Here is a 21,161-nt window from a genome sequence, read left to right on the forward strand (position 1 = left end):
TTTTACCTTCAAAACTTTAAAACAGCAGGAAGAGGTGTACTTCAAAGTGAGTTAGATGTCAGAGGTGTGCGTGAGCCGCCTACTACACGATGTGTTTTGTAACCTGACAGTCAGCGTGACCTGCCTGTGAACTCACCGCCTCCAGTCGTCACTCTGGTTGTAGCCGAGTTACACTTTGGGTGATTTGTACTCCTGTGTTTTCTGAAGTAGATGCTGAACACTCCCTCAAAACAGCTCAAAGCATGTTTCTGAGTGATAACAGACTGTCCTGTAACTGGATGGTCACCGGTTTGATTTTCACAGTATCATTTCAGAAACTATCAATAGTAGAACCGGTAACACGGAGCGGTAATTGCTCTCAAGGGAAGTACAGTTACTCAATCATGGCCACTGTCACAACACAGCTGAGAGATTACCCAGCGATAAAGAGGCAGGACAAGTTACAGAGACCGTGTGTTGAGTGTGTGCTCTGTCGTTTCTCAAATACCAGCCTGACAGGAATTTAAGACCGTTTTAATCACTTTATTGTCAAGTGTTATGCAGGCAAAGCATTTTTTTCTGCTTGAAGTTGTCCTTTTTTTTTCTTTTTTTATCGACATAACACGTTTGTACAAACCAGTTTTAAAAATATCAATAAACTGAAGCCTTTCAGGCTAACCTGGCAAAAAACCCATTATCAAATGTCATGGAGACAAACAAACATCTTTAGAAAAGGATTTTACAAATGAGATGTCACTACAAAATATCAAAGAAAAAAAAGTTGGTTGTCACACAAAATATTACCAAAAACATCTAAATTTGTTTGGTATCAACCTTTTTCAACTTTAAACAATAGTTAACTTTTTTTGCTTTCTTCTTCTTTTGTTATTTATTTTTCTCCAAAAAACATGTTATGGCGCAGAGAAGATAAAAGAAATGAACAGCAATGGTCAGACGTAGAAAAAAGAGAGAAAAAAAAACAGAAGCACAGAGTAAAGAAGAGAGAGAAGCAGCACTACGGCAAAAAACTGAAACATGCTGTACACAACCTCAGAATCAACGCACACAAATACAAGTCCAGCAAAAGGCAAATATTACAAATCAAGGATAAATAATAAATTAGCCATACACAGTGGGGCCCTGTGTGTTAACATACTGGGGAGGGGATTTTTTATTTATTTTTTAAAAACAACTGATAAATTCTATAAAATAAAAGTATCTTTTAATTTAAAAAGTATGTACGCACTGAACTAACACAGAGCAACACCACCAGAAAACATCTCAAATATCCACATAGCTAAATAGCCTGACCCCAACACCCCCCACCCCCCCCCACACACAGCTCTTATCGCCGCTTCACTTCACTTCACTTCGCTGTGCTGTGCTCTCCACGTGACCCCCAAATAACTCAGGAGAGCGCCCATCTTTCTCCATCCACCTCACTTCTGAAGTTTCCCTCTGTACGACAGCTTGTGTTAAGGCAATTGCGGTACATCGGTCACGCAGCAGGGTTAGAGGTGGAGAACCGGAGGGAGGAGGGGGGAGGGCCGAGGGAGGGGGGGTCGTCCCACCAGAGCACAGTAAGCAAAAAAAAAAAAAAGGGAAATAAAAAAAGCAACATCAGTGATCAGTGCGGCCGTCCGACAAAACCCGGTATCGCCTAATGTTTGACCAGACGACACCAGCCGCTGCTCTGCGATATCTGCAGAGTAACTGGCTTTGTTCAGACAACAGCACCGTTTTCAGATGTTTTCCCTAATCTTAGAGCAAACTGCCTTTTTTTTTTTATAACAGAGAAAACTTCCCCTAACAATGTAAACATGGTTTCACTAGGATTGTCATTATAGTATTGCTTTCACTACACAAACAAAGTTGTAGAAAGCTGGATTGTTTTCTCTATAGAAACCTTTTTTTCTAATGGCCACTGCACCTCAATAGGAATGCATTATTTATAAATCTTTTTATATGTGCTTTTTTCTACTCTTTTTTTTTTTCTTTAAATCATCCCCTCCCTTCTTCAATAACAGTTCATCCGTTAACTGGTCTCGAAGGAATCAACACCTGAATCTGATCCGAGGACTGAACCTGAACCATGAATAAAACTCAAATTAGGTAGATCCTCACTCCATGACAGCATGGGAAAACAAGCGCACACTCATTCATACGCGTCACACACACGCCACCCCGTCCCAAGACTGTCCCTGCTCTGTTGCTGCTCTGCAACAGTCCTGTACCATGATTGACCCTCAGCACTGTCTGACAGGTATGAAACAAGAACTCAACTTTGTGCATAGAGTTAGATTCTGTTGCGATTAGAAAATGTCTCGATGTTGGATGGTATTAGATTCAGCAGGTCCCCCTGTCTTGTGCTAATCTAGATACTATTTAGATTCCTTTCCCCACCACGTATGGAATTATTATAGACTTCATTTCATAAAAGCCAAACTATTCTTTCATATGTTTAGGCTAAATTTTTTGTTATTATATGTGTTAGTTATTTTTTGGATTGTAAAGTTTTTTTATTCAGGTTCTGTTCATCGCATGATACCGTCTCTTTTGAGTCCCTTTTCATGAGTGAACAACATTTTTAAAATGATGTAAGATTAAAAAAAAAAAGAAAGAAAATTAGCCACCTTTACAGTCCCTGCAAAGACTCCCAAAAAAACAGGAAGTCAGCCTTCCACACAGAAGCAGCAGTCGGCCGCCTATTCAAACTCCTCCTCTTCCTCCTCCTCTTCCTCCAGGTGATTAGAGGTGGTGGGTGTAGCAGGATCAGAGTCACGTGAGAGAGTCGCCACGGCGACTATCTGAGGGGAGGCGACCAGGCCTTCGGGGGCGTCTTCCTCCATGTCGTCGGTGGTGATGATCGCCACCGCGGCTCCGCCCTTCTTGTTCTGGTGCGTCTTGATGTGCTTGGACAGGTGGTCGCTGCGCATGAAGCGCTTGGAGCATTCAGGACACTCAAAACGCTTCTCGCCTGGACGGGAAAAGACAAATCATTAGAGACAAAGGAAAACAAAACAAAGTGATCGTAAAATATCAGACCCCCGGCTTTCTCTAAATACTCCCCAATGTCAAAAAGAATAGCTGTGGTTGTGATCTTCAAGCTCTGTAAAATAATGGCTTTGCTCATCACAGATGTATAGAGTGCCGAAGCGGAAGCAGGAAGTAACGGCGCCATGGGTCCTCAACTCGAAAAAAGGCTCCATACAAATGAACGGGAGTCCAAGTTTTATTTCGTGATCCGTTTGAATTGTGCCATGAGAAAAAAATATGTCCTCTACCTGTTTAAAACATCATGTTTTGTTGTAAAACTATTGTAAAATAAAATTCCGAAGAGTCTGTAACCAGAAAGACTACAGGTGGCGTAGGTGACGTCACCAAATGCCGCCCTTTCCCGTGTCAGTTGGTGACGTATTTTTTGTGGGACACCAGGGGCCTCATTTATCATTGTGGATACACCTTTTTTTACACCCTTTTTCCCCCGTTTTGTGCGTACGCACTTTTCTCCGCCAAATTTGGGATCTATCAAGCCAAAACCTGACGGGGAAAAGTGCGGACATTTACACCCATTTTGACCCTGGCGTACCGTGATTTACGCCTTTTTTGAGGAACAGGAGGAATTGGCGACACCGTTGCTGAGTCAGAGAACTGCAGTGTGAGAGGGAGAGAGGAGCGGAGTACATTTAGAAGAGACAGTAGGATTTCTTTGAAGGAATTGTGGTAGTGGTGGACCGCTGATGCTGGCAATCCAACCCGCTCTATAATAACACTAGGCTCTATGTTAATTGATAAACAGAGCGGATTGAGGATTTTGCTTTTTTGCTTTTACACACTCTAGTGTGACGTCCGACAAGGATCAAACTCGCCAAGTTTAAAAACACACCGGCAGCAGCGCACACTGATCTGCAGCTACTGAGACTGTTATTATTCTGTCACCTGAGTTAACGAGGTGCACGTGAGTTTGGAGCTGACGAGAGAATAAAGACTGAGACAACGTAACCGTTCAAAGTAATGGTAACTATCGTGGAAACCCTGCTTATTGTTTTAACATCTAGGTGTAAAAAAAAAAAAGATTTTCTGTGATAAAGGGGCAGATGATTACATAAGATTATTCTTCTTTCTGCTCCTGTTTGTTGAGATTTGGGAGGTTTTGGTTTTTATTGTAGCTTATTAAAATGCAAGATCATTTTTCTGACTGAGTTATTGCCCGTGTATCTGCTTTCGGAGAAGCGGAGAAGTTCCGCTTCTTTCCCCTGCCCTCCGTCCGTTGTCTCCGTTGTCACTTTGTTGTCACTTTGTTGCCGCTCCACAGAGCGCACATGGCTAATTAAATATGCACGTGCTGACCATATATAGTTGTATATAGGCGTTCCGGGGGTGGAGTAAGAGGTGTGTTCACGTGTGCACCATTCTTGGGTCCGGTGTGATTTATTGCGGAGAGTTGTGCGTACGCACAGTTTGATTGATCTGAAAAAGGTGTAAATATTTCGGGTGTACGCCATTTTCGTCTTTTCGCCGTACGCAAAACTTTAGTAGCAGTTTTACACCCTCTTTGATAAATGAGGCCCCAGATCTGTAGTCCGCAGAGCGTCGTCACACTAAATACATTCTTCTGTTGCCGTTTTACGATAAACTGCTGATTTCTCGGCATGAAACGTGATGTTTTAAACAGGTAGAGGTCATATTTTTTTCTCATGGCACAATTCAAACGGATCATGAAATAAAACTTGGACTCCCGTTCATTTCTATGGAGCCTTTTTTCAAATTGAGGACCCATGGCGCCGTTACTTCCTGCTTCCGCTTCGGCACTCTATACACATGTGCACAGGTATGTTGTATATAATGGAAACAGAAACCTTGAACTTTGTTTCAGTGATTTTTTACATTTTAAAGCACAACTGCCAAATAATCATGTTCCAGCCTCTCAAACTAAAGGGTTTCGCTTCTTTTTTTGTTGAACTACATCGCTACACTTCTGTACCTGTGTGTGTTCTCCGGTGTCTCTGCAGCTCGTCGCTTCTGGTGAACCTCTTGCCACAAAAGATCCAGTTGCAGACGAAGGGCCTCTCGCCGGTGTGCCAGCGCAGGTGGGCCCTCAAGTGGGACGTCTTGCCGTACACCTTCCCACAGCCCTCCATGTGGCAGATGTGCTGCTTCTTCTTTGTGGGGTCCCCGCTGTTCCTACACACACACACACACACACCTGGGTTAGGAGTGAGCTAGAAGGTGTGTGTATGTGTGATACAGTACATACACTACCTCTTCATTATACATCTGTTTAAGCAGTTGCCCTATCATCATCATCATCATCATCAGTCTGATTTCCCTATAATACACAACGTCCTCAAAACCAGCAGGTTCCTACACAATGAGAAGTTTAACCCCGGCTGTACTACAGCATCTGTGCAGTCTGTATCTTTTAGTAGGGATGTCAAGATAATAGATTTTTTTGGTACGATTATTGTCAGAGAAATAATCACGGTATTACGATTATCCCGATTATTATGCAATAATTAATTTCACAACACTATTAATGTGTAAAATCAAATATAGTTAATGTATTAAAATATGACCAATTATTACAGGGTTCCTACACAAGTATGGAAACTTTGGAAAGTATGGAATTTGATTTTATACATTTTCAGGTCTGGAAAAGTATGGAAAATGGAAACTATTGTATGGAAATATATTTATTTTGTCTTTGTCTTATCTGAAGTTATTTGGGTTAACTATTTTGCATGTGCTATTGTACTTAGCTACAATCTTCTGGAAATTATTTGGTGGCATAATGGCATACACATTCAGAATAATGAAAACAAGATAAATTGCATGCTTTTTTATATTATGCACATCTATTTACTTAAATATCACAAATTATTTGAATTTTTTTACAGAGAAGTCTGGAAATTAGGGTCTGGAAAAAGTATGGAATTTGGACATTTCAAATGTGTAGGAAAATCCGGCAGGGGATGTGTTTGAAATATTCAAGTCATTAATTGTCATCGATACCAAATGTTTAAGTTAATTTTAATCTTTTTTCTTATTACAAATGGCACTCTAGCATTTAAATTCCTACCAATTCAATGCTACATGAGGTAAATGGACCAGTATCTGTGCATTTCCCTTTACTTTGGCGCACATCTGCCGACACGGTTCATACATAATCTTTTTTTGGAAAGTGACGGTATTTAGGAATCTTTGCGATCAATGAATTGTGGCTTTTAATACCGCGATTAATTGTGAAAACAAGTAATTGTGACATCCGTAGTGTCCATACCTTCCCTCTCCATCCCTGCAGTTTGGACAAGAGCAGGCGACACGTCGAAGCCTCTTGCTGGGGGGTCCCTCCTGGTCTGAAGAACTCTGGACGGAGCCCAGCTGGTCCGGACTCATGGATGAGCCTGATGCCATGTTGCCAACGGCGACTGTCAAGGGAGACGACTGAACCTTGACCCCATCTTGACCCTGTGGTTGACCTGAGAGGTGATTAGAAATGACAAAGTATGTTAACTTACTGATCAAAACACATCTGCATCATCTTTAAAGAAAACTCGATATGGAAGCTGAAAGAGGAAAATCCAAACACAGTCCAGTGGAAGCCAACAGGATCCTGCTGTGTAAGACGACATCCATCCATACATCTTATTGTAGAGATGGACAGGTCATTGATCAGTTGCAACAAATTGACACGTTGTTCCTAGCGCGTCGGTCCTTACCCTGTAGACCAGTGATGGTGAGGGGGACGCCCTGCACCTGGACCCCGGCGGCGCCCAGTCCTGCGATGCTGACCGTCTGTACCCCAGACCCCGGGTTGATCTGGGCTGCGCTCAGCGTGAGGGGAGCTCCACTCAGGGACACCAGCCCTCCGCCCCCCACCGTGGTCCCACCAGCCACCGGGGCCAGTGTCAGCTGCTGGGGCACGGCCGCCCCCAGGCCGCCCTGCAGAGAGACCCCGCCGGGCAGCTGCAGCGTCTGCCAGGTGATCTGCCCCGAGGGGGACAGCGTCGGGGTACGGATGAGGACCTGGGCCGGGTTCTGGAAGGCCTGGATGGGCTGGAGGGTCTGTCCGGGGGCCAGCTGGAGGGTCTGGATGTGCTGGGGCTGCTGCTGGCCCTGGGGCTGACCCTGACTCTGGGCCTGGGGCTGCAGCTGGATCTGCTGGACCAACTGGTGCCCCACCTGGCCCACGATCACCTGCTGTATGGTTCCTGCTGCGTCGGCCTGGCTCTGCAGTCCGTTGGTCTGGCTCTGAGAATCTGCCTCACTGCTCTGCACCTGGGAGTCCCCCACCCCGCCGTCCGACCCCGCAGAAACCACTTGTCCTCCGTCCGCCATGCCGTCGCCCTCGGCCACCACCGCCGTCGAGCCGCCTGACGCCGGAGGAGGAGCCGCCGTTGTCACCAGCTGGTTGCCATTGGCGACGGAGAACGTGCCATCTGCGGATTGGATGAGCTGCACGGCCCCGCCCCCTCCGACATTATTGATGACGGGCAGGGCCAGGGTCATGCCGCCGAGGTTTATGGGTACTGTGGTCATAACCGGAGCCTGGGAGCCCTGCAGAGTCTGCAGCTGCAGCGGGAAAGACTGCGCGGGGCGGATCTGCAGCGGCATCGTCTGATTGGCCGTACTCGTCAGGATGGTCTGCTGGTTGGCCGGCTGGAGGATGGCCTGGGTCTGACTTGGGCTCTGGGTCTGGATGAGCTGAACCTGCTCCGGCAGCGCTCCGATGGAGGCCGTCTGAGCCGGGCTGATGTGGATCTGCTGTCCATCTGCAGTCTGGAGGTGAGGGATGACCTGATACTGGACCCCGCCCCCGGCGTTGGGCAGGTTCTGAACCTGGATGATCTGGAACTGCTGCTGTTGTTGCTGCTGCTGCTGATTGGCTGCAACACTGTTGGTCCCACCTACTGCCTTCACCTGCCCAACAGGAGAGAAGCAGCATTACAGTTAGAAAGACAACCGCTGGCAAACAACAACTAGGGCTGTCCCTATATTATATTATCATATTTTCATATTTCATATATTATATTATAATATTTTGATAATCGAAGCTTCGCGGACATAAAATTGATTTAAATCGAAGCTTCGACGGCCGGGGGGATGTGGTCTGATGGGGGGGTGTGTGCGATTGTAGCGGGAATAATGAAAGTAATGGCAAACAAACACTGCATATCTCCAAAATCAGGCAGGTTTCCAGGATGCCAAGTAGCCTACTCATTTTAATGTAACAATTGCCGATGAGAACAGGTGTCAAAAAGGAACAAAACAAAAAAATTACCATGGCAACGAACGAAGCTTCGAAACTTCGAATTTTTGGGTCAGCCCTGACAACAACAACTGCAAAAAGATTGAAAGCCCTGGACGTCCTTTACCTTGCGACCAGGTGAGCTGTCATTGGCCAAGGTGGTGGCTACCGTCACTGCAACAGGCTGATTGGTGTTCTCCTTGGCCATAGTAGGCGCCGCTGTTATGATCTGCCAGCCGTTCCCTGTGAACTGAGCTGGGACCAGTTCCAACTGCTGGGGCACCAGGGTTTGACCCCCAGCTGCGTCCACCACTATCTGACCCTGGAGCTGACCCGCCTGCAGCTGGATCTGACCGGCCTGGACCTGGATCTGCTGGGCCCCCGCCTGGGCCTGGGCCCCCTCCACCCCCCCCTGCCCTCCGATCTTACTGCAGGTGGCTGCCAGCAGAGCCAAGGGAGAGGGCTGAGAGGAATCCTGGAGGAGACAAGGTAGGGAAGGAGGGCGGAGGAGAGATGGAAAATAAAAGGAGGGGCAGAGCGAGAGAGGGTTGAACAGGATAGACAAGGGAGGGAGGGGGAAAGAGGCGAGTCGGGTTAGAGACGGACGGAAACTCACAGAGAGCTCATATACATACACAAACAAGAAAGTACAACATTTGAGTAAAAAAAAAAAAAGCCAAAGGGAAGGGATGGGCAAGTATCATTCTGCACACTTACATCATGAACAACCTAAAACTGTGAAGAAAAAGAATAAAAGATCGAGGGGTGGGGAGAACATGGTGCAGGAAAAAAAGAAACATGAAAAAGCTGAGAGAAAGAGAGAGAGCTGTCAGTGGAAGTGGGCGGTATTACAGGAAGCGAGTGGGTGGGCGTGTGAGAACCACATTTCTCTTTTCTCAGAACAGTAGAAGAAAATGCTGCCTTCTCTCTCTCTCTCTCCCTTTCAAAGGAACTAGGTCGCAGGCAAATTTTTAATGCTATACATCTCTCAACAGTGCACGACAACAGCCTAATTTCTGTATCAGCTACAACAGCGTGGGAAATAACAGCAGCAGCAATGCTTGTCATTAATGTTTGACAACAAAAGATAGACTCAATAACTGCCTGGCTGAAATGTATCTCCAAGAAATATACAACCTCTTAAAAATAAAAATAAAATAGCAGCTAAGAATAGAAGTTCCACAGTTTAGTAGAGGCACATACCAATGTTGCCGGTCTTTAAGATAAATCCATATGCAGAATTAAATCATTCTGACCCTAATTCAAACAGACAATTCAAAAGTACAGTGGCTGAAGTGTGACAGCCATGTAAAGCCTATTCATGAGGCTCTGGGTTGGCTCTCAGCAGGGCTGCACAGAAGCAGGAAGTTGAATTCACCAGAGAAACGCCCCCAGAGGTGTCTGGCTGGCTGGGAGGGAGGGGAGGGGAGGGAGAACATTTTTGGCCTGCAGGCAAGGCAAAAGTATTGAACTATAATAAACTCTTATTTCTTTTTAGTACCTGCGATCCAGAACTTTTCCCCTTTTTAGATGCTTTCCCTCCTTCAGTTCCAGATGATTCCTTCTTCGAGTCTGTAGAGAGAGAGACAGAGCAGAAAATATTGTAATATCATCACATGAGTACACATAGTGCAAAGTCCCAGGATAGGACGGCACTGTGTGCTGGGAATAAAATCTGATCATAAGGCAGATACAGCACAACAAAGGTTGATCAATAAAAGGCAGAGAAAGCAGTAACCTCATCATCAATATCAAAGGGGCTTGAAGCCTCATATCTACCAAACGGAGGGAGAGAGGAAGAGAGGGGTGGAGAGGGGGGAGGGTACCTACCACTCATAACGCATTAATATACCGAGAGGGAGAGGGTGTAGTTCACGGTAGAAGGCCGGCCGGGTACAGAGGCGGAGGACGGCCTATATGTTCGGCGCTGGGCCGTGGCGGATCTGCCCGTTTGACGAAACCACCCACCGGCCAGGAAGGGCGGTGCCAAGCGCAGGCACAATCAAGCAGCCCCGAATAACGGAAATAACGGAGAACACGGCGACCGTCCCCGGCCCGTCAGCCCCCTCGCTGCCCCGTCGTATGCCTCTTTCACCGGATAGACACACCATAAACGAGTAAATTAGCGCTTGTCAGAATGATATCCAGGGAGAAGTTGGCGGTGTGTGACCGTGGAGGCCCACCCACTTCCATTTAAGCATCAGGACAACACCCTCTCCCTCTCCGCTGCTGCTGCCTGTCGCCGCCGTTTCTCTCGCCTCACGACGCGGGGACGCCTCGTCGCCGTCCGTCGCCCACCGAAAACAAACCGTCACCAGTGTTTGTATTTTTCGCGTATTCCCCTTTTTTTCGTGCACAATTGATTATTTTTTTTAACGGGGAGATACGGGGAGATAGCTGTGGCTTTTGTGGGCGGACGCGCTCCTCCCACATATTCAGATTGGACGACGGGGCTCGGCGTGCGAGGGTCGAGATGGGAGTTGTATTTTGTCGAGGCCTCGCCTTCTCGAGCTGGATTGGGCGAGCGGGACTACAACTCCCATGATGCCGTGGCGTGTCGGCCGCGGCTGGAGCTGCCGTGTTTAGTAGTCATGTTGGTGTGAGAGCGAGAGGGAAGGGCGGTGACTTCTGTGTTGTGGGGGGTTGGGCGAACGGGAAAGGGAGGCGTGTGTGTGTGCGCGCGTGTGTGTGTGTTTCCACTTTGTGCTGTCACAGGATGACAGTAGCCTACTGGTTGAGAATAACAACAACAAAGCACTGGAACACAAGTGTTATTTACTTTTTTTTCATTCACTAATTTGTAGCTATGAATATTGTAGTAGCATATCAGTGTTACCTGAAATAGGCCTAGGTCTTCATGCAGCATATGATATGAGATTTTTTTTTTCACCATGTCCCTGTTCCACTTGCTCTCATGTTAATGGTCAACTTTGAAGTGTAGCCTATGTGGGAGAAACTGTAGCCACCTCTACAGTAGGGAATTCATGGTAGTAGGAGTCTGAAACATTTGATCCAGCCATTTAGTCTGATGATTTAATTAAGTTATCAAGTGCTAAAATCAATCCCATAAAGAAATTAATTAATATATTTCATGTTTCCCTTTTTTCTTACTAGGTTTTAATAATTCAACAACTGATAAATTATGGATGGAGGCAGTTTCTCAATTGCAAATATTTGCTGTTTTCTTAGTATCTTTTGAGGATTTGGACTTTTGGTTTAAAAAAAAAACAATTTGTGTTTGGCAACTTTAAAGTAGGTGTAAATACCAGACAAATTAACAGTAAAATGATATAATCAAACCCTTCTCATATTAGTCCATCTAGAATTCACGTGTACTGGATTAAATACATAATGTCATATCACTGTTTAATAAATTGATATGGACACAGGTCAGGCCAGAGGGAAGGGGGTTAAATTATGGATATTTAACAGCTGAATAGTAACAGAGAACATAACTAATTAAAACTCATTTGTTGCAGTAATCTTACACAAGTTTCTTCCTTGTGTAAAAGTCTGGAACAGAAGTCATGTCTCCCACCCACACACCAAAACCTCCCAAAGGGAAATTCTATGTTAAATTCATCCCAGAGAGCAGAGCTAGGATTCATGTGTGGATGTATAGTAGGCCTATGGTGCAAGGCAGGGGGCTCTCCACCCCGGTCTGTCTGTCTGTCTGTCTCTCTTTAGACAAACCCTGTCCTGAGTCAGGAGTGTCTTTGGCCAAGTGGAGTCACATCCCTGGTTCACCGAGCAGAAAACATCATTAGCAGACGGCCAACTGAGGATATGTCCCTGGTACACAAGGGAAATATTTAGGCTCCTAGGCTGTCAGCCAAAAGTGCTGTCTCACTAGGATGCACCTTGTCACATTAACAGTCAGGATGGTATTTAAAGTTGTCCAGTAGTGAGATGCTCATTTTTGTTACCTCAAAATATGCCCAATGAGAAAGCTCACTTCCAAATGTTTGGATATTTTGAGGCGCTTTGATATTCATCATGAATCCTGATGTTGATTAAAATGATTTTCAGATGTTTTGCACATATGCATTTGTTATTTGGCCTCACTGATACATGATGCAGAGACGTCTCATCAACTTAAAGAGTTTAAGATCTGACTCTCCCTCCTCCCAGCTGCCTCAAAGGAAATAAGTGTAACCTACTGAACATGGCTGCTACAGAGGCCTGATAGACTCTTTGCTCATGTGGTTTCTCTCTGTTTCTTTTTGTTCATGACAGCACCAGTGGCCTAGTCGGGTTTTCACAGCTAAAACACACACACACACACACACACACACACACACACACACCTGTGGTGGCCCAGAAACATACATACACACACACATGCACTGTAATTACTGCGGAAGCCAAGTGCCTTGTTCCCGCCTCCTGGGCCACTCGGCAGGGCGTTGCTAGGCAACGATGTCTGGTCTGAAGAAGGGGTGTTGTCTATGTGTGTGTGAGTATGCATGGTGGTGGTGATGGGAGGGGGTGTGGTGGTCTGTCATGGATGACTGCAGCATGTAGCTATAGAAAAGCTAATGTCCAATATTCAGTGCTATTCAGATTTTGTATTTTGTAGTGAGCAATTTATTGCAACAGCATTAACCCTCGATAAAGTTGAATTCAACCCTGGTGGACATTGGTAAGAAGGTCTTCCAGGGGCCTGACACATTTGAGATCAGCTTATGACCAACAAATTCTGAAAAGATCACAAAAAACTTGGAAATAAATTAGTAAGTAGCCTAAATAAAGTGTAAATGACTGTGAGACTTGTTTTCCAGGTCCTGCCACTAGATGGTGCCACACACCAGCTGGACCTCACAGTTAGGACCATAGACATATGGTTAGGAGGACCACTGACTGAAAACCACATACACACACATACCACCATATTTTTTTCTTAACCCCACCACCACCTTTTTTTTAATCACCAATATATTAACACCTGAGTAGTAACGGGCCAATACCACCAAATGTAATGTGGTAAGCAAATAATAACGATACATTACATTTTATAAACTGATCAGGCTTTGTATGAGTCGCCTATACTATTGGTAATAATTGTTGTCAATATTTACTTCTGAAATACAGAAATATATAAAGTCTAACATATAATAAAAATACTCAGCTCAAGTGTCTCAAAATCTTACTATAAAAGTTGCTACTCACGCTCTCATGCTACTTAACTAACTCGTAAACTAAATTGCTTCCTGCCATTCAAAGTCACACCTTTTTTGCATATGAGGTTTATGATTAGCCATTACAACTACATTAACATCAAAGACTAAAAGTTCAGATCTTCTCTATGCTCTTACATCTACGCTGTGTACATTTCTTTAGACTTCAGTGCCACCCACTGGGATTTTGGGTTTGGGAATACTGTACATCCATGACAAGCAAGCACAAAGCTGTAACTTCAACTTGTGTGGAAACAAATCTGCATCTGCAAGTTCAAATTTGATAATGTGCAAGAACAGATAAGGGGCGGGCTGGAAAAGTTTTGGGAGCAAATTAAGCCAGAATTGTGACCCGCACTATGTCACTGGAGTTTAGCAAGCAGTAGGTTTTACTTGTTATCTTTAAAGCAGCGCACTCCCAGTTTTGGCACTTTGTATGACTTACATGTGAACTCCAACTGAGAAGAGCCTTGGATATCCTGCTGATATAGGCCTCGTGCACCTAAAATCAGCTGAAATATAGCTAGACTTAAATATGAGATCAAATTAAACACTGAACATGCAAATGAGGTGATGTATCTAATTTGCCTAATACTTCTTGAAGACTGGCCAAACAGCTTATTGTCTTGTCTGCTCCAATTCAAGTGGAAAAATACGGAGTGAGTGTTTTGACATTAACCTGTGTGTGTGTGTGTGTACATGACTATATAGTGTATATAGGCATGAGCATGTTTGCGTGTGAGTCAGCAGAGGTTTATGTGCATTTAGGAGTGTGTGTGTATGTTTTTTTTGCGTGATATTACCCGTCTGCTTTCTGTGCATGCGTATATGTGTAGGCGTGCATCTGTCACACGTAAGTTTGGCGTCAACATGTCTCCTTCTCTTAAAGGTTAGGCTGTAAAGACAATGAGATTTATGACTTCAACCATTTGTGTGTGTGTATGTGTGCGTGTGTGCGTGTGAACCTGGAGAACTTGTTGACAAGTGATAACAGAAATGCTTTACATAACTCTGTCATTACAAGCTCTAAGCGTGTGGTTATAGAAAGAGTGTAAATCAGGTGGATATCCATACACAGATAAACAGACGAGTCTGTACTTGTAAATGAGAATGACAAACGGTGATGTCATTCATTTGCTATGTGCCGTCATAACTCCCTAATGTCTAGCCATACACACACTTACACAATGTTGAATAATAGAACAACGATGGTTAAAAGGTGCAGTGCTTTAATGATATTTAAACTGTCTGTCTGTTTTACTGACATGAAACTTAAGTGTAACTGTAACTAGAACAGATGTAGGCTGATGTTATAAAGGAAATGTTTCTTTTTTTTCCCTGGGAACATGACACATCATATTACAATGAAGGAAGTACGTGAAACTGTGAAAGCTGGCAGCGTTACACTGTAATGACTGATTGATGTCGTGCTTCGATGAAGTGGAAAACAACCGGTGTATCACTCTCAGTGTCTCAGTGGGCACGGTGCCCGTTCAGGATGTGGATGGGACATGTGTCTGACCCTCCTTGACTGGATGACTTATCCTTTAGCTCAAATGCTACAGTATGATTTCACATTGTGATGTCACTTGTTTTGGTTTTGAAAGTCAGCTGAGGAGTGATGCTTCTGCCAACGTGGTTACCAACCTTTCTGCGAGGAGAGAACATTTCATTTTCATTTTCAGCGTTCACATCTGTCTCCTTAAACAGAGACATTTACCTGACTAATGGCACGAGAAAGCACATACAGTATATTAGACAGAGTTTTTTGTTGTTGTTTTTAATCAAAGAGAAGAACAGTACATACATACAGATATTTAAGAGTCAAACACAAAACAAAAAACAGTCACCCAAGCAGGGCTGGTATAGGGGAGAAAGGTGATGATAATTCTAGGGGCCCAGCGACGTAGGGCCCACAAAAACCCCCAGTAGTCTAATCTTTGTATGACTGAATTATTCTGTATAAGCAGGGATGCAAACAGCGCGCCGAAAAGCGAAACTCGCTTTTTTCATGACCAATTAGGTGACATGTGTGAATCGTTCAGATCCGAAGAGTTTTTGTTTTTGAGGGGTGGGGGGGGTCTCAGCTGGGGTCAGTAAAATGTTTTTCTAACAGGCTGACAGTGACAATCACGTGAAATTAATCACGCTCATTAAAGCGGCGCGTATCCGCGTGCAGTCGGTGTGACGGTGACGCCGTTTTTTCCCCCCGTGCATGTCCATGGAGCTGTGCGCCGCGGACATGCACGGTTCTCTACGTTGCTGTGTCAGGCAGGTGTCTCCCACGGAGCTCTGCCCCGTTTCAGAGGTGAAGGAAAGACGTCGCCTCCGCGATGTAGAATGTGTTCAATTAAAGTGAAACTAACACATAATATGTCCATTACACACTGAATGAAACATCCCATGTCTTTATTTATTCAGTTTATTTTAATAGTAATAATTATGACTAACATTGAGTGAAGACCTAAAATTCAGTATCTCCAAAATTGAAACATTGCAAAGGATTTTTTTGTTTTTTAAGTATTTTTAATATAGAAATGTTGGCCTTCTGAAAACTATGTCCATCTATATGCACTCAATACTTGGTTTGGGTTGAACTACTGGAAATAGACTTTTCCGTGATATTGTAATGTAATCATTTGTTAATGCGCACCCCCGACCCCCCCCCATAATTCCTCTCTTTTTTGGTCCTGACCCGTTTGCATCCCTGATAAGACCCTGACTAATACTAATGCTGCATTAGCATCAAAACAAAGTAGGCTCAATAAAAAATGATAATATGTACGTAGTCTAAGAAAAAAAAAGGAAAAGTCGGGGGGCAGGGGCCCACTTTAGTATTCTTTCACGGGGCCCAGAATTCCTAGCAACGGCCCTGCACCCAAGACTGTGGAGTTGTAAGGTGTCGGGGTGGAGCCACCATTAGCTCAAACCCACCACAGATGGCATAATGGCTGAGAATTTGAAACCCTGTGTTAATTAAATATCATTTGAATCAGCCAGTAAACAACAAAACTCATCCCTAGAACTAAACTAGGTACAAACAGTGGGGCGATCGTTCGTTTGCTGTTGCACCTCCCAGGCTGTGGAACAGACTGCCACCCAACATTCGCACCATTACTGACCTCAGCCTCTTTAAATCGAAGCTAAAGACACACTTTTTTAGATTAGCTTTTAACTCTGACTAGGGAAGTCCTGCTCTTAAGTGTACTTATTTTTGCCTGTTTTTATTCTACTGTATGCACTTTGAGAGGGCTTTTAACACCCTGCAGCACTAGTAGCACTTTCTTGTGTCTTCTTGCAGCACTGTGGCACTTTCCTGGGTTTTTATGTATTGTTTTTATGTATTATTTTATTGCCTTGATGTAAAGCACTTTGGGTACCGTCTGGCTACTGTAAAGTGCTATACAAATACATTTTGATTGATTGATTGATTGATTGATTGATTGATTGATTGATTGATTGATTGATTGATTGATTGATTGATTGATTGATTGATTGATCCCCACGATCCTTTAATAATATAGAAAAGAAAAACATATTGATGTGACAAACATTCGCAAATCTCCGGATTTGAAGTGGCAGTAAGACCATCATGCACCTGGACATGCTTCGTTTGAATAGGAATTAAATTAGCAAATCAAATCTATATCAAATCATCTCTACACTGAAATAGTTGGCGGCTGCACCACCAGTCGTGTCAGAGCATCAGTCCTGTCCGAAGGAGATATATGATATTTAGCCTACACTAGGTATTTTGCTTAAAAATATGATGATCTCAGTCCAAGATATTTTGAGTAGGGCACAGTTATTATCGAAGTTGAATGTTGCTCTGTTTTCCCGTTGTTTCCCCTCTTATATCTGTGCAATAGCAATGATATGACTTAATAGGCCTATAACCACCTCTAGCAATTGAAGTAACATAGGAACATACTCAAAAGAAATGATATTTTCTGTCGTACCTACTAGATGCTGTTGCACCCATCGTAACTGTGTGTCTCTGTTGGAAATTATGGTGACAGGTGTGTGCGTCTGTTGAAATATGTGTGTGCGTAGGTGTGTGATGTTACACGGGGTGTGTCAGCGGGAAGCAAATTTGGCAGTTTCTCTCAGTGCCCACAACATTTTTCGGTTTCAGTTTAATTGTCTGGAATAATAATCCTTTAATGCTCGGAAAAAATGTTTGTAATCCAAAGGTCTGCTTCGTTAACGTGTGTGTGAGTGTGTGTATGAGAGAGAGAGAGAGAGAGAGAGAGAGGGTCATGCTAAGCTGAATGCAGAAGTGAAGTTTTTCTAAAGAAATTCTTTCGCAATTACCCACAACACCAGAGAGCAGAGCAGAATGTTAACCACTGTTGTCATGGTAGCGACAAGAGAAACATCCAATCACTTGTCCGGACGGAAACGCATCGCCAGAGCTGAGCATCAGCTGTGACAGAGAAGATGAGACTCCTGAAGAACTGACGTCTTTCACCCACCGTGGTGGTTTCAGGTGCACCACCGCTTCACAACCTTAGATTTGGAAATGGAAAAGGAGTTCTCAGTCTCCATCCAACATTCATCTGATGAACAGCCTGAAGACCAGAGCGCTTTCACTCTGTCTCTGACAAATATGCATGACATTCAGAGAGGATTTCCCCTTGTATCTTTCTGCCATGGAACTTTAATGGCAGATAGTGACACAACAAGTAATGGGTGACTCCAGGTTCTCCATTTTCTCAACTTGAGTTTTCAAATGGTCCCTGAGTTGCAACAAACTCAAGAACAAGAATCAAAATGTCTGTATTTGATTAAAATGATTAACTTTAATTAACCACAGTGGTGATAGTGGTCTTCATTAACACCCTTGCAATTCAGTAACCTAGTTTTGACTTAATCTTATCTCAGATCTATGTACTGGATATGGTTTAATCTATTAAAGCTTAAACAACTAGTGGTTTGATCAATATCTTCATATTTCATAATCTTCATCAACAGGAGTCTCCGGCTGTTGAGTTTCCTTTACAAGGACAGAATGGGATGCAATCAATGCTCAACCTCAGGATCAGTGGTAAGTGTTTTGTGTTTTACTAGATATTGATCATCTTTGAGTGGGGTGCAGCTCTCTGACGCCACTCCACATCCTTGGGTTCTTATCCACCTCATGAAGTCAATTAAATCAAGTGTTGTTGAGAAAAGACAGAGATTATGAACTTTAAAATATCTAATCACTTACCTATGAGTTATTAATAACAATGATGGCCAACAGATGATGTCTTAGAATTAAATGCATAGGTGAATCACTGTCTAATGTTGAAGTGCTGCCAGTCTGTTTTCCCTGCTTTTCACAACTGTGCATGCAAACACACATGCAGTGCAGCGCAAATACTGTTAACTGCTCTGTCTACAACCCCAACAACACAGAGGCCAAGAGCTGAATGTAATTACAAGCCCTATACGTCTCAGAGGACACCTTCAAAGACTTGAGTCTGAATGACTAGAATGTGCAGAATGTACACGCTGGCGACAACTGCAAATATTTACCACATACTCTTAAACTACTACAAGCACGACACCACTCATCTGTGCTGCTGAGCGTGCCGTGCATGCATGTGCATTTTGTAATCGCATTGCAGCAGTTCAGGTACCTTACCTGTCCTCCCTCCTCTTGTACATGCAGGTGACACTAGAGACATCACAGACGCACTAAGAGAGGGGAAGAAGTCAACCTGCGGTCATCCTCCAGAACTACATGACCCCAGAGGTCCAGAGGTCAAAACAAAGAGAGCTCCTGGGGACAGGAGATGAGATGCTCAAAGATGTAACATCATTATGGTAGACAGAAGAGCAAAACCTTGAACTAAGACCGAACTCTGAGTTGACCCCAAGACCCCATAAACCATGTGTTATGCTGAAGTTTTAAATGCAATCAAAGATATATAATGACTCTGTCATTGGTAAATGAGGCAGTAAAGTGCTTATTTACACTTAGATTCATGATTAACAAGGTTGAGTTTGCAAAAACTAATTTACATCAGTCAGAACTCCTAGTGTTGTATTTTATGGTTCAAGGTACCGAACCCTTCCCTCTTAGTTAACGAGAGTCACTTGTACACACAAGTCATGATTGAGAAATGCACTGGGAAACCAAATGTGCTCTCCATTATCTCAGGTGTTTCACCATTTCAGCTTCACAGCCCAAATGCAGCTGAACTCAAAGATGCAGTGTTAAGCAGAATTGAAAGACTATTAAAGAGGACGGGACCCATGCTGTGCTTTCAGACAGTGAGCAAGCATGCGTTTAAACAGTCTCTTTGAAGCTAAATGTGAAATGATTAAGTCCGCTTAGAAGTCTGTGTGGCTCGTCAGTGTGTGTTTGTGCGTGCGTGCACGGACCTCTTTGAAGATGGCACTCTTGTATGAGTTCAGGAAGACCTTTACAGCAGCGCTAAGTGGAGGGTGAAGCACACCATAAAGATCCAAGATAAGTGTGCAAATTTGTGTGTGTGTGTGTCTATGTGTGTGTTTGTGTGAGTGCGTGTGTGTGTGTAGTTCAGTTGCAGGACCTGACATGACTTGCGGGCCTGGTTGAGCTGACGCCAACCACTTGTTTCTGACTGTCTGTGTATGTCCTCAATGACAGCCCAGAGGCAGCACATGTGTGTGTGGTTAGATGGGAAAAGAAACGTTTCATGTTTGACGGGAACCATCAATAAAACAGCAGCCATGAAATCACCTCAAAACCACCTGAACCTGGTCTGAGAAAAGTGTGTAGGAATGTGTGTAATAGGGAGAGAGAGTGTGTGAGCGTGTGTGTGTGTGCGTGACAGAGAGAGAGAGCACGAGAAAGAGAGAAAACACTCACAGTGAACAGAGGATGTTTATTGACCTGCGTTCTTTTCAAAATGTGTGTCTGTGGGTGCAGAGTTGGTTAGTGTTTAAATATACGACTGGCATTAGTATAAGAGTAAATGCACTGATGATGTCATTGATTTACGCTCGCGACACAATCTGCTGAGATTTTCAGAGAAATCTTGGCCTGTTTTGTATTCCTTGGAATAAATTAACAATCTGTTGCACGACAATTAGCATGAAAAAGCCAGCAGCTTTTTTCCAGTCAATTTAACATCCAGTCATCTCCCAGTGCTTTTCTTAACCCCCTCTGCTCCTCTGCTCCCCCAGCCCCTGAATTTTATGGCAGGCATTGTCGTGAGGTGAAACGCAATGAATGGGAGGAGCTCTGGTTAACCAGGAACATAGCATGAATAATGTGTGTGTGTGTGTGCATGCGTATGTAATATGCATTGCTTATTTGGTTGCAAAGTGTCTTGGATCATATAAAATAAGTCATGGTAACTCATACACACAGATACATACATGACACCATAGATAAACAAGGAGAAAATACTTAACACCTTGCTAACTAGAACATTTGGTAACATATAAGGGTCCCTTAACCTTTCTCTTGTGTTCAGTTTTCCGTTTTCAAGTTTTAAATGCATAAAAGTACCACATACATTTGTTTAATAGCATCAAGGCTTTTTGACTTTGTCAGGAACCTCTGTTTAAACAAAATAAAACTTTTTTTTCCCCACAAATTGCTAAAATGCTCTGGTTAAAATTATGACATTTGTGGTGTTAGGGTCAATTTTGACCCGGTTATATCGATAAGAGCTATAATGAGGGGTAAAACTGAAATCATAAGTGCAAAACCAACCTTTCCATGGATAAGGAAGCCAAACAATGTAACCCAGAGATGAGAAACAAATGGGATGATAAAT

The 21,161-nt window shown here is 43.8% G+C and overlaps 1 protein-coding gene and 1 long non-coding RNA gene across 7 annotated transcripts; one reads left to right on the forward strand and one right to left on the reverse strand.

Moving 5' to 3' along the window:
• Positions 1 to 497: 497 nt before the first annotated feature.
• On the reverse strand, positions 498 to 10,735 carry sp4 (sp4 transcription factor). Of its 6 annotated transcripts, XM_085792023.1 has the most exons (8): positions 10,058 to 10,652; positions 9,729 to 9,799; positions 9,606 to 9,636; positions 8,346 to 8,702; positions 6,699 to 7,893; positions 6,260 to 6,458; positions 4,964 to 5,163; positions 498 to 2,956 (listed from the first exon to the last, which is right to left on the reverse strand). In XM_085792023.1, the coding sequence occupies exons 4-8, from the start codon at positions 8,433 to 8,435 to the stop codon at positions 2,685 to 2,687; spliced, it is 1,956 nt and encodes a 651-aa protein (XP_085648149.1). In that variant the 5' UTR covers positions 8,436 to 8,702; positions 9,606 to 9,636; positions 9,729 to 9,799; positions 10,058 to 10,652; the 3' UTR covers positions 498 to 2,684. The 6 variants fall into 6 exon arrangements, with proteins under 6 accessions (XP_085648149.1, XP_085648146.1, XP_085648145.1 ...); XM_085792020.1 differs by lacking the exon at positions 9,606 to 9,636 and having other exon boundaries at positions 6,699 to 7,899; positions 8,355 to 8,702; positions 10,058 to 10,735; XM_085792019.1 differs by lacking the exon at positions 9,606 to 9,636 and having other exon boundaries at positions 10,058 to 10,732.
• A 6,992-nt stretch (positions 10,736 to 17,727) lies between these two features.
• LOC146978959 (uncharacterized) lies at positions 17,728 to 19,192 on the forward strand. Its single transcript, XR_015036979.1, has 3 exons — positions 17,728 to 17,893; positions 18,379 to 18,451; positions 19,061 to 19,192. It is a non-coding gene; the product is annotated as an uncharacterized LOC146978959 (long non-coding RNA).
• The last annotated feature ends 1,969 nt before the right edge of the window (positions 19,193 to 21,161 follow it).

Source organism: Trachurus japonicus, chromosome 11, assembly GCF_045865225.1.
Source record: "Trachurus japonicus isolate A0001 chromosome 11, Traja_1.0".
NCBI classification, from domain to species: Eukaryota; Metazoa; Chordata; class Actinopteri; order Carangiformes; family Carangidae; genus Trachurus; species Trachurus japonicus.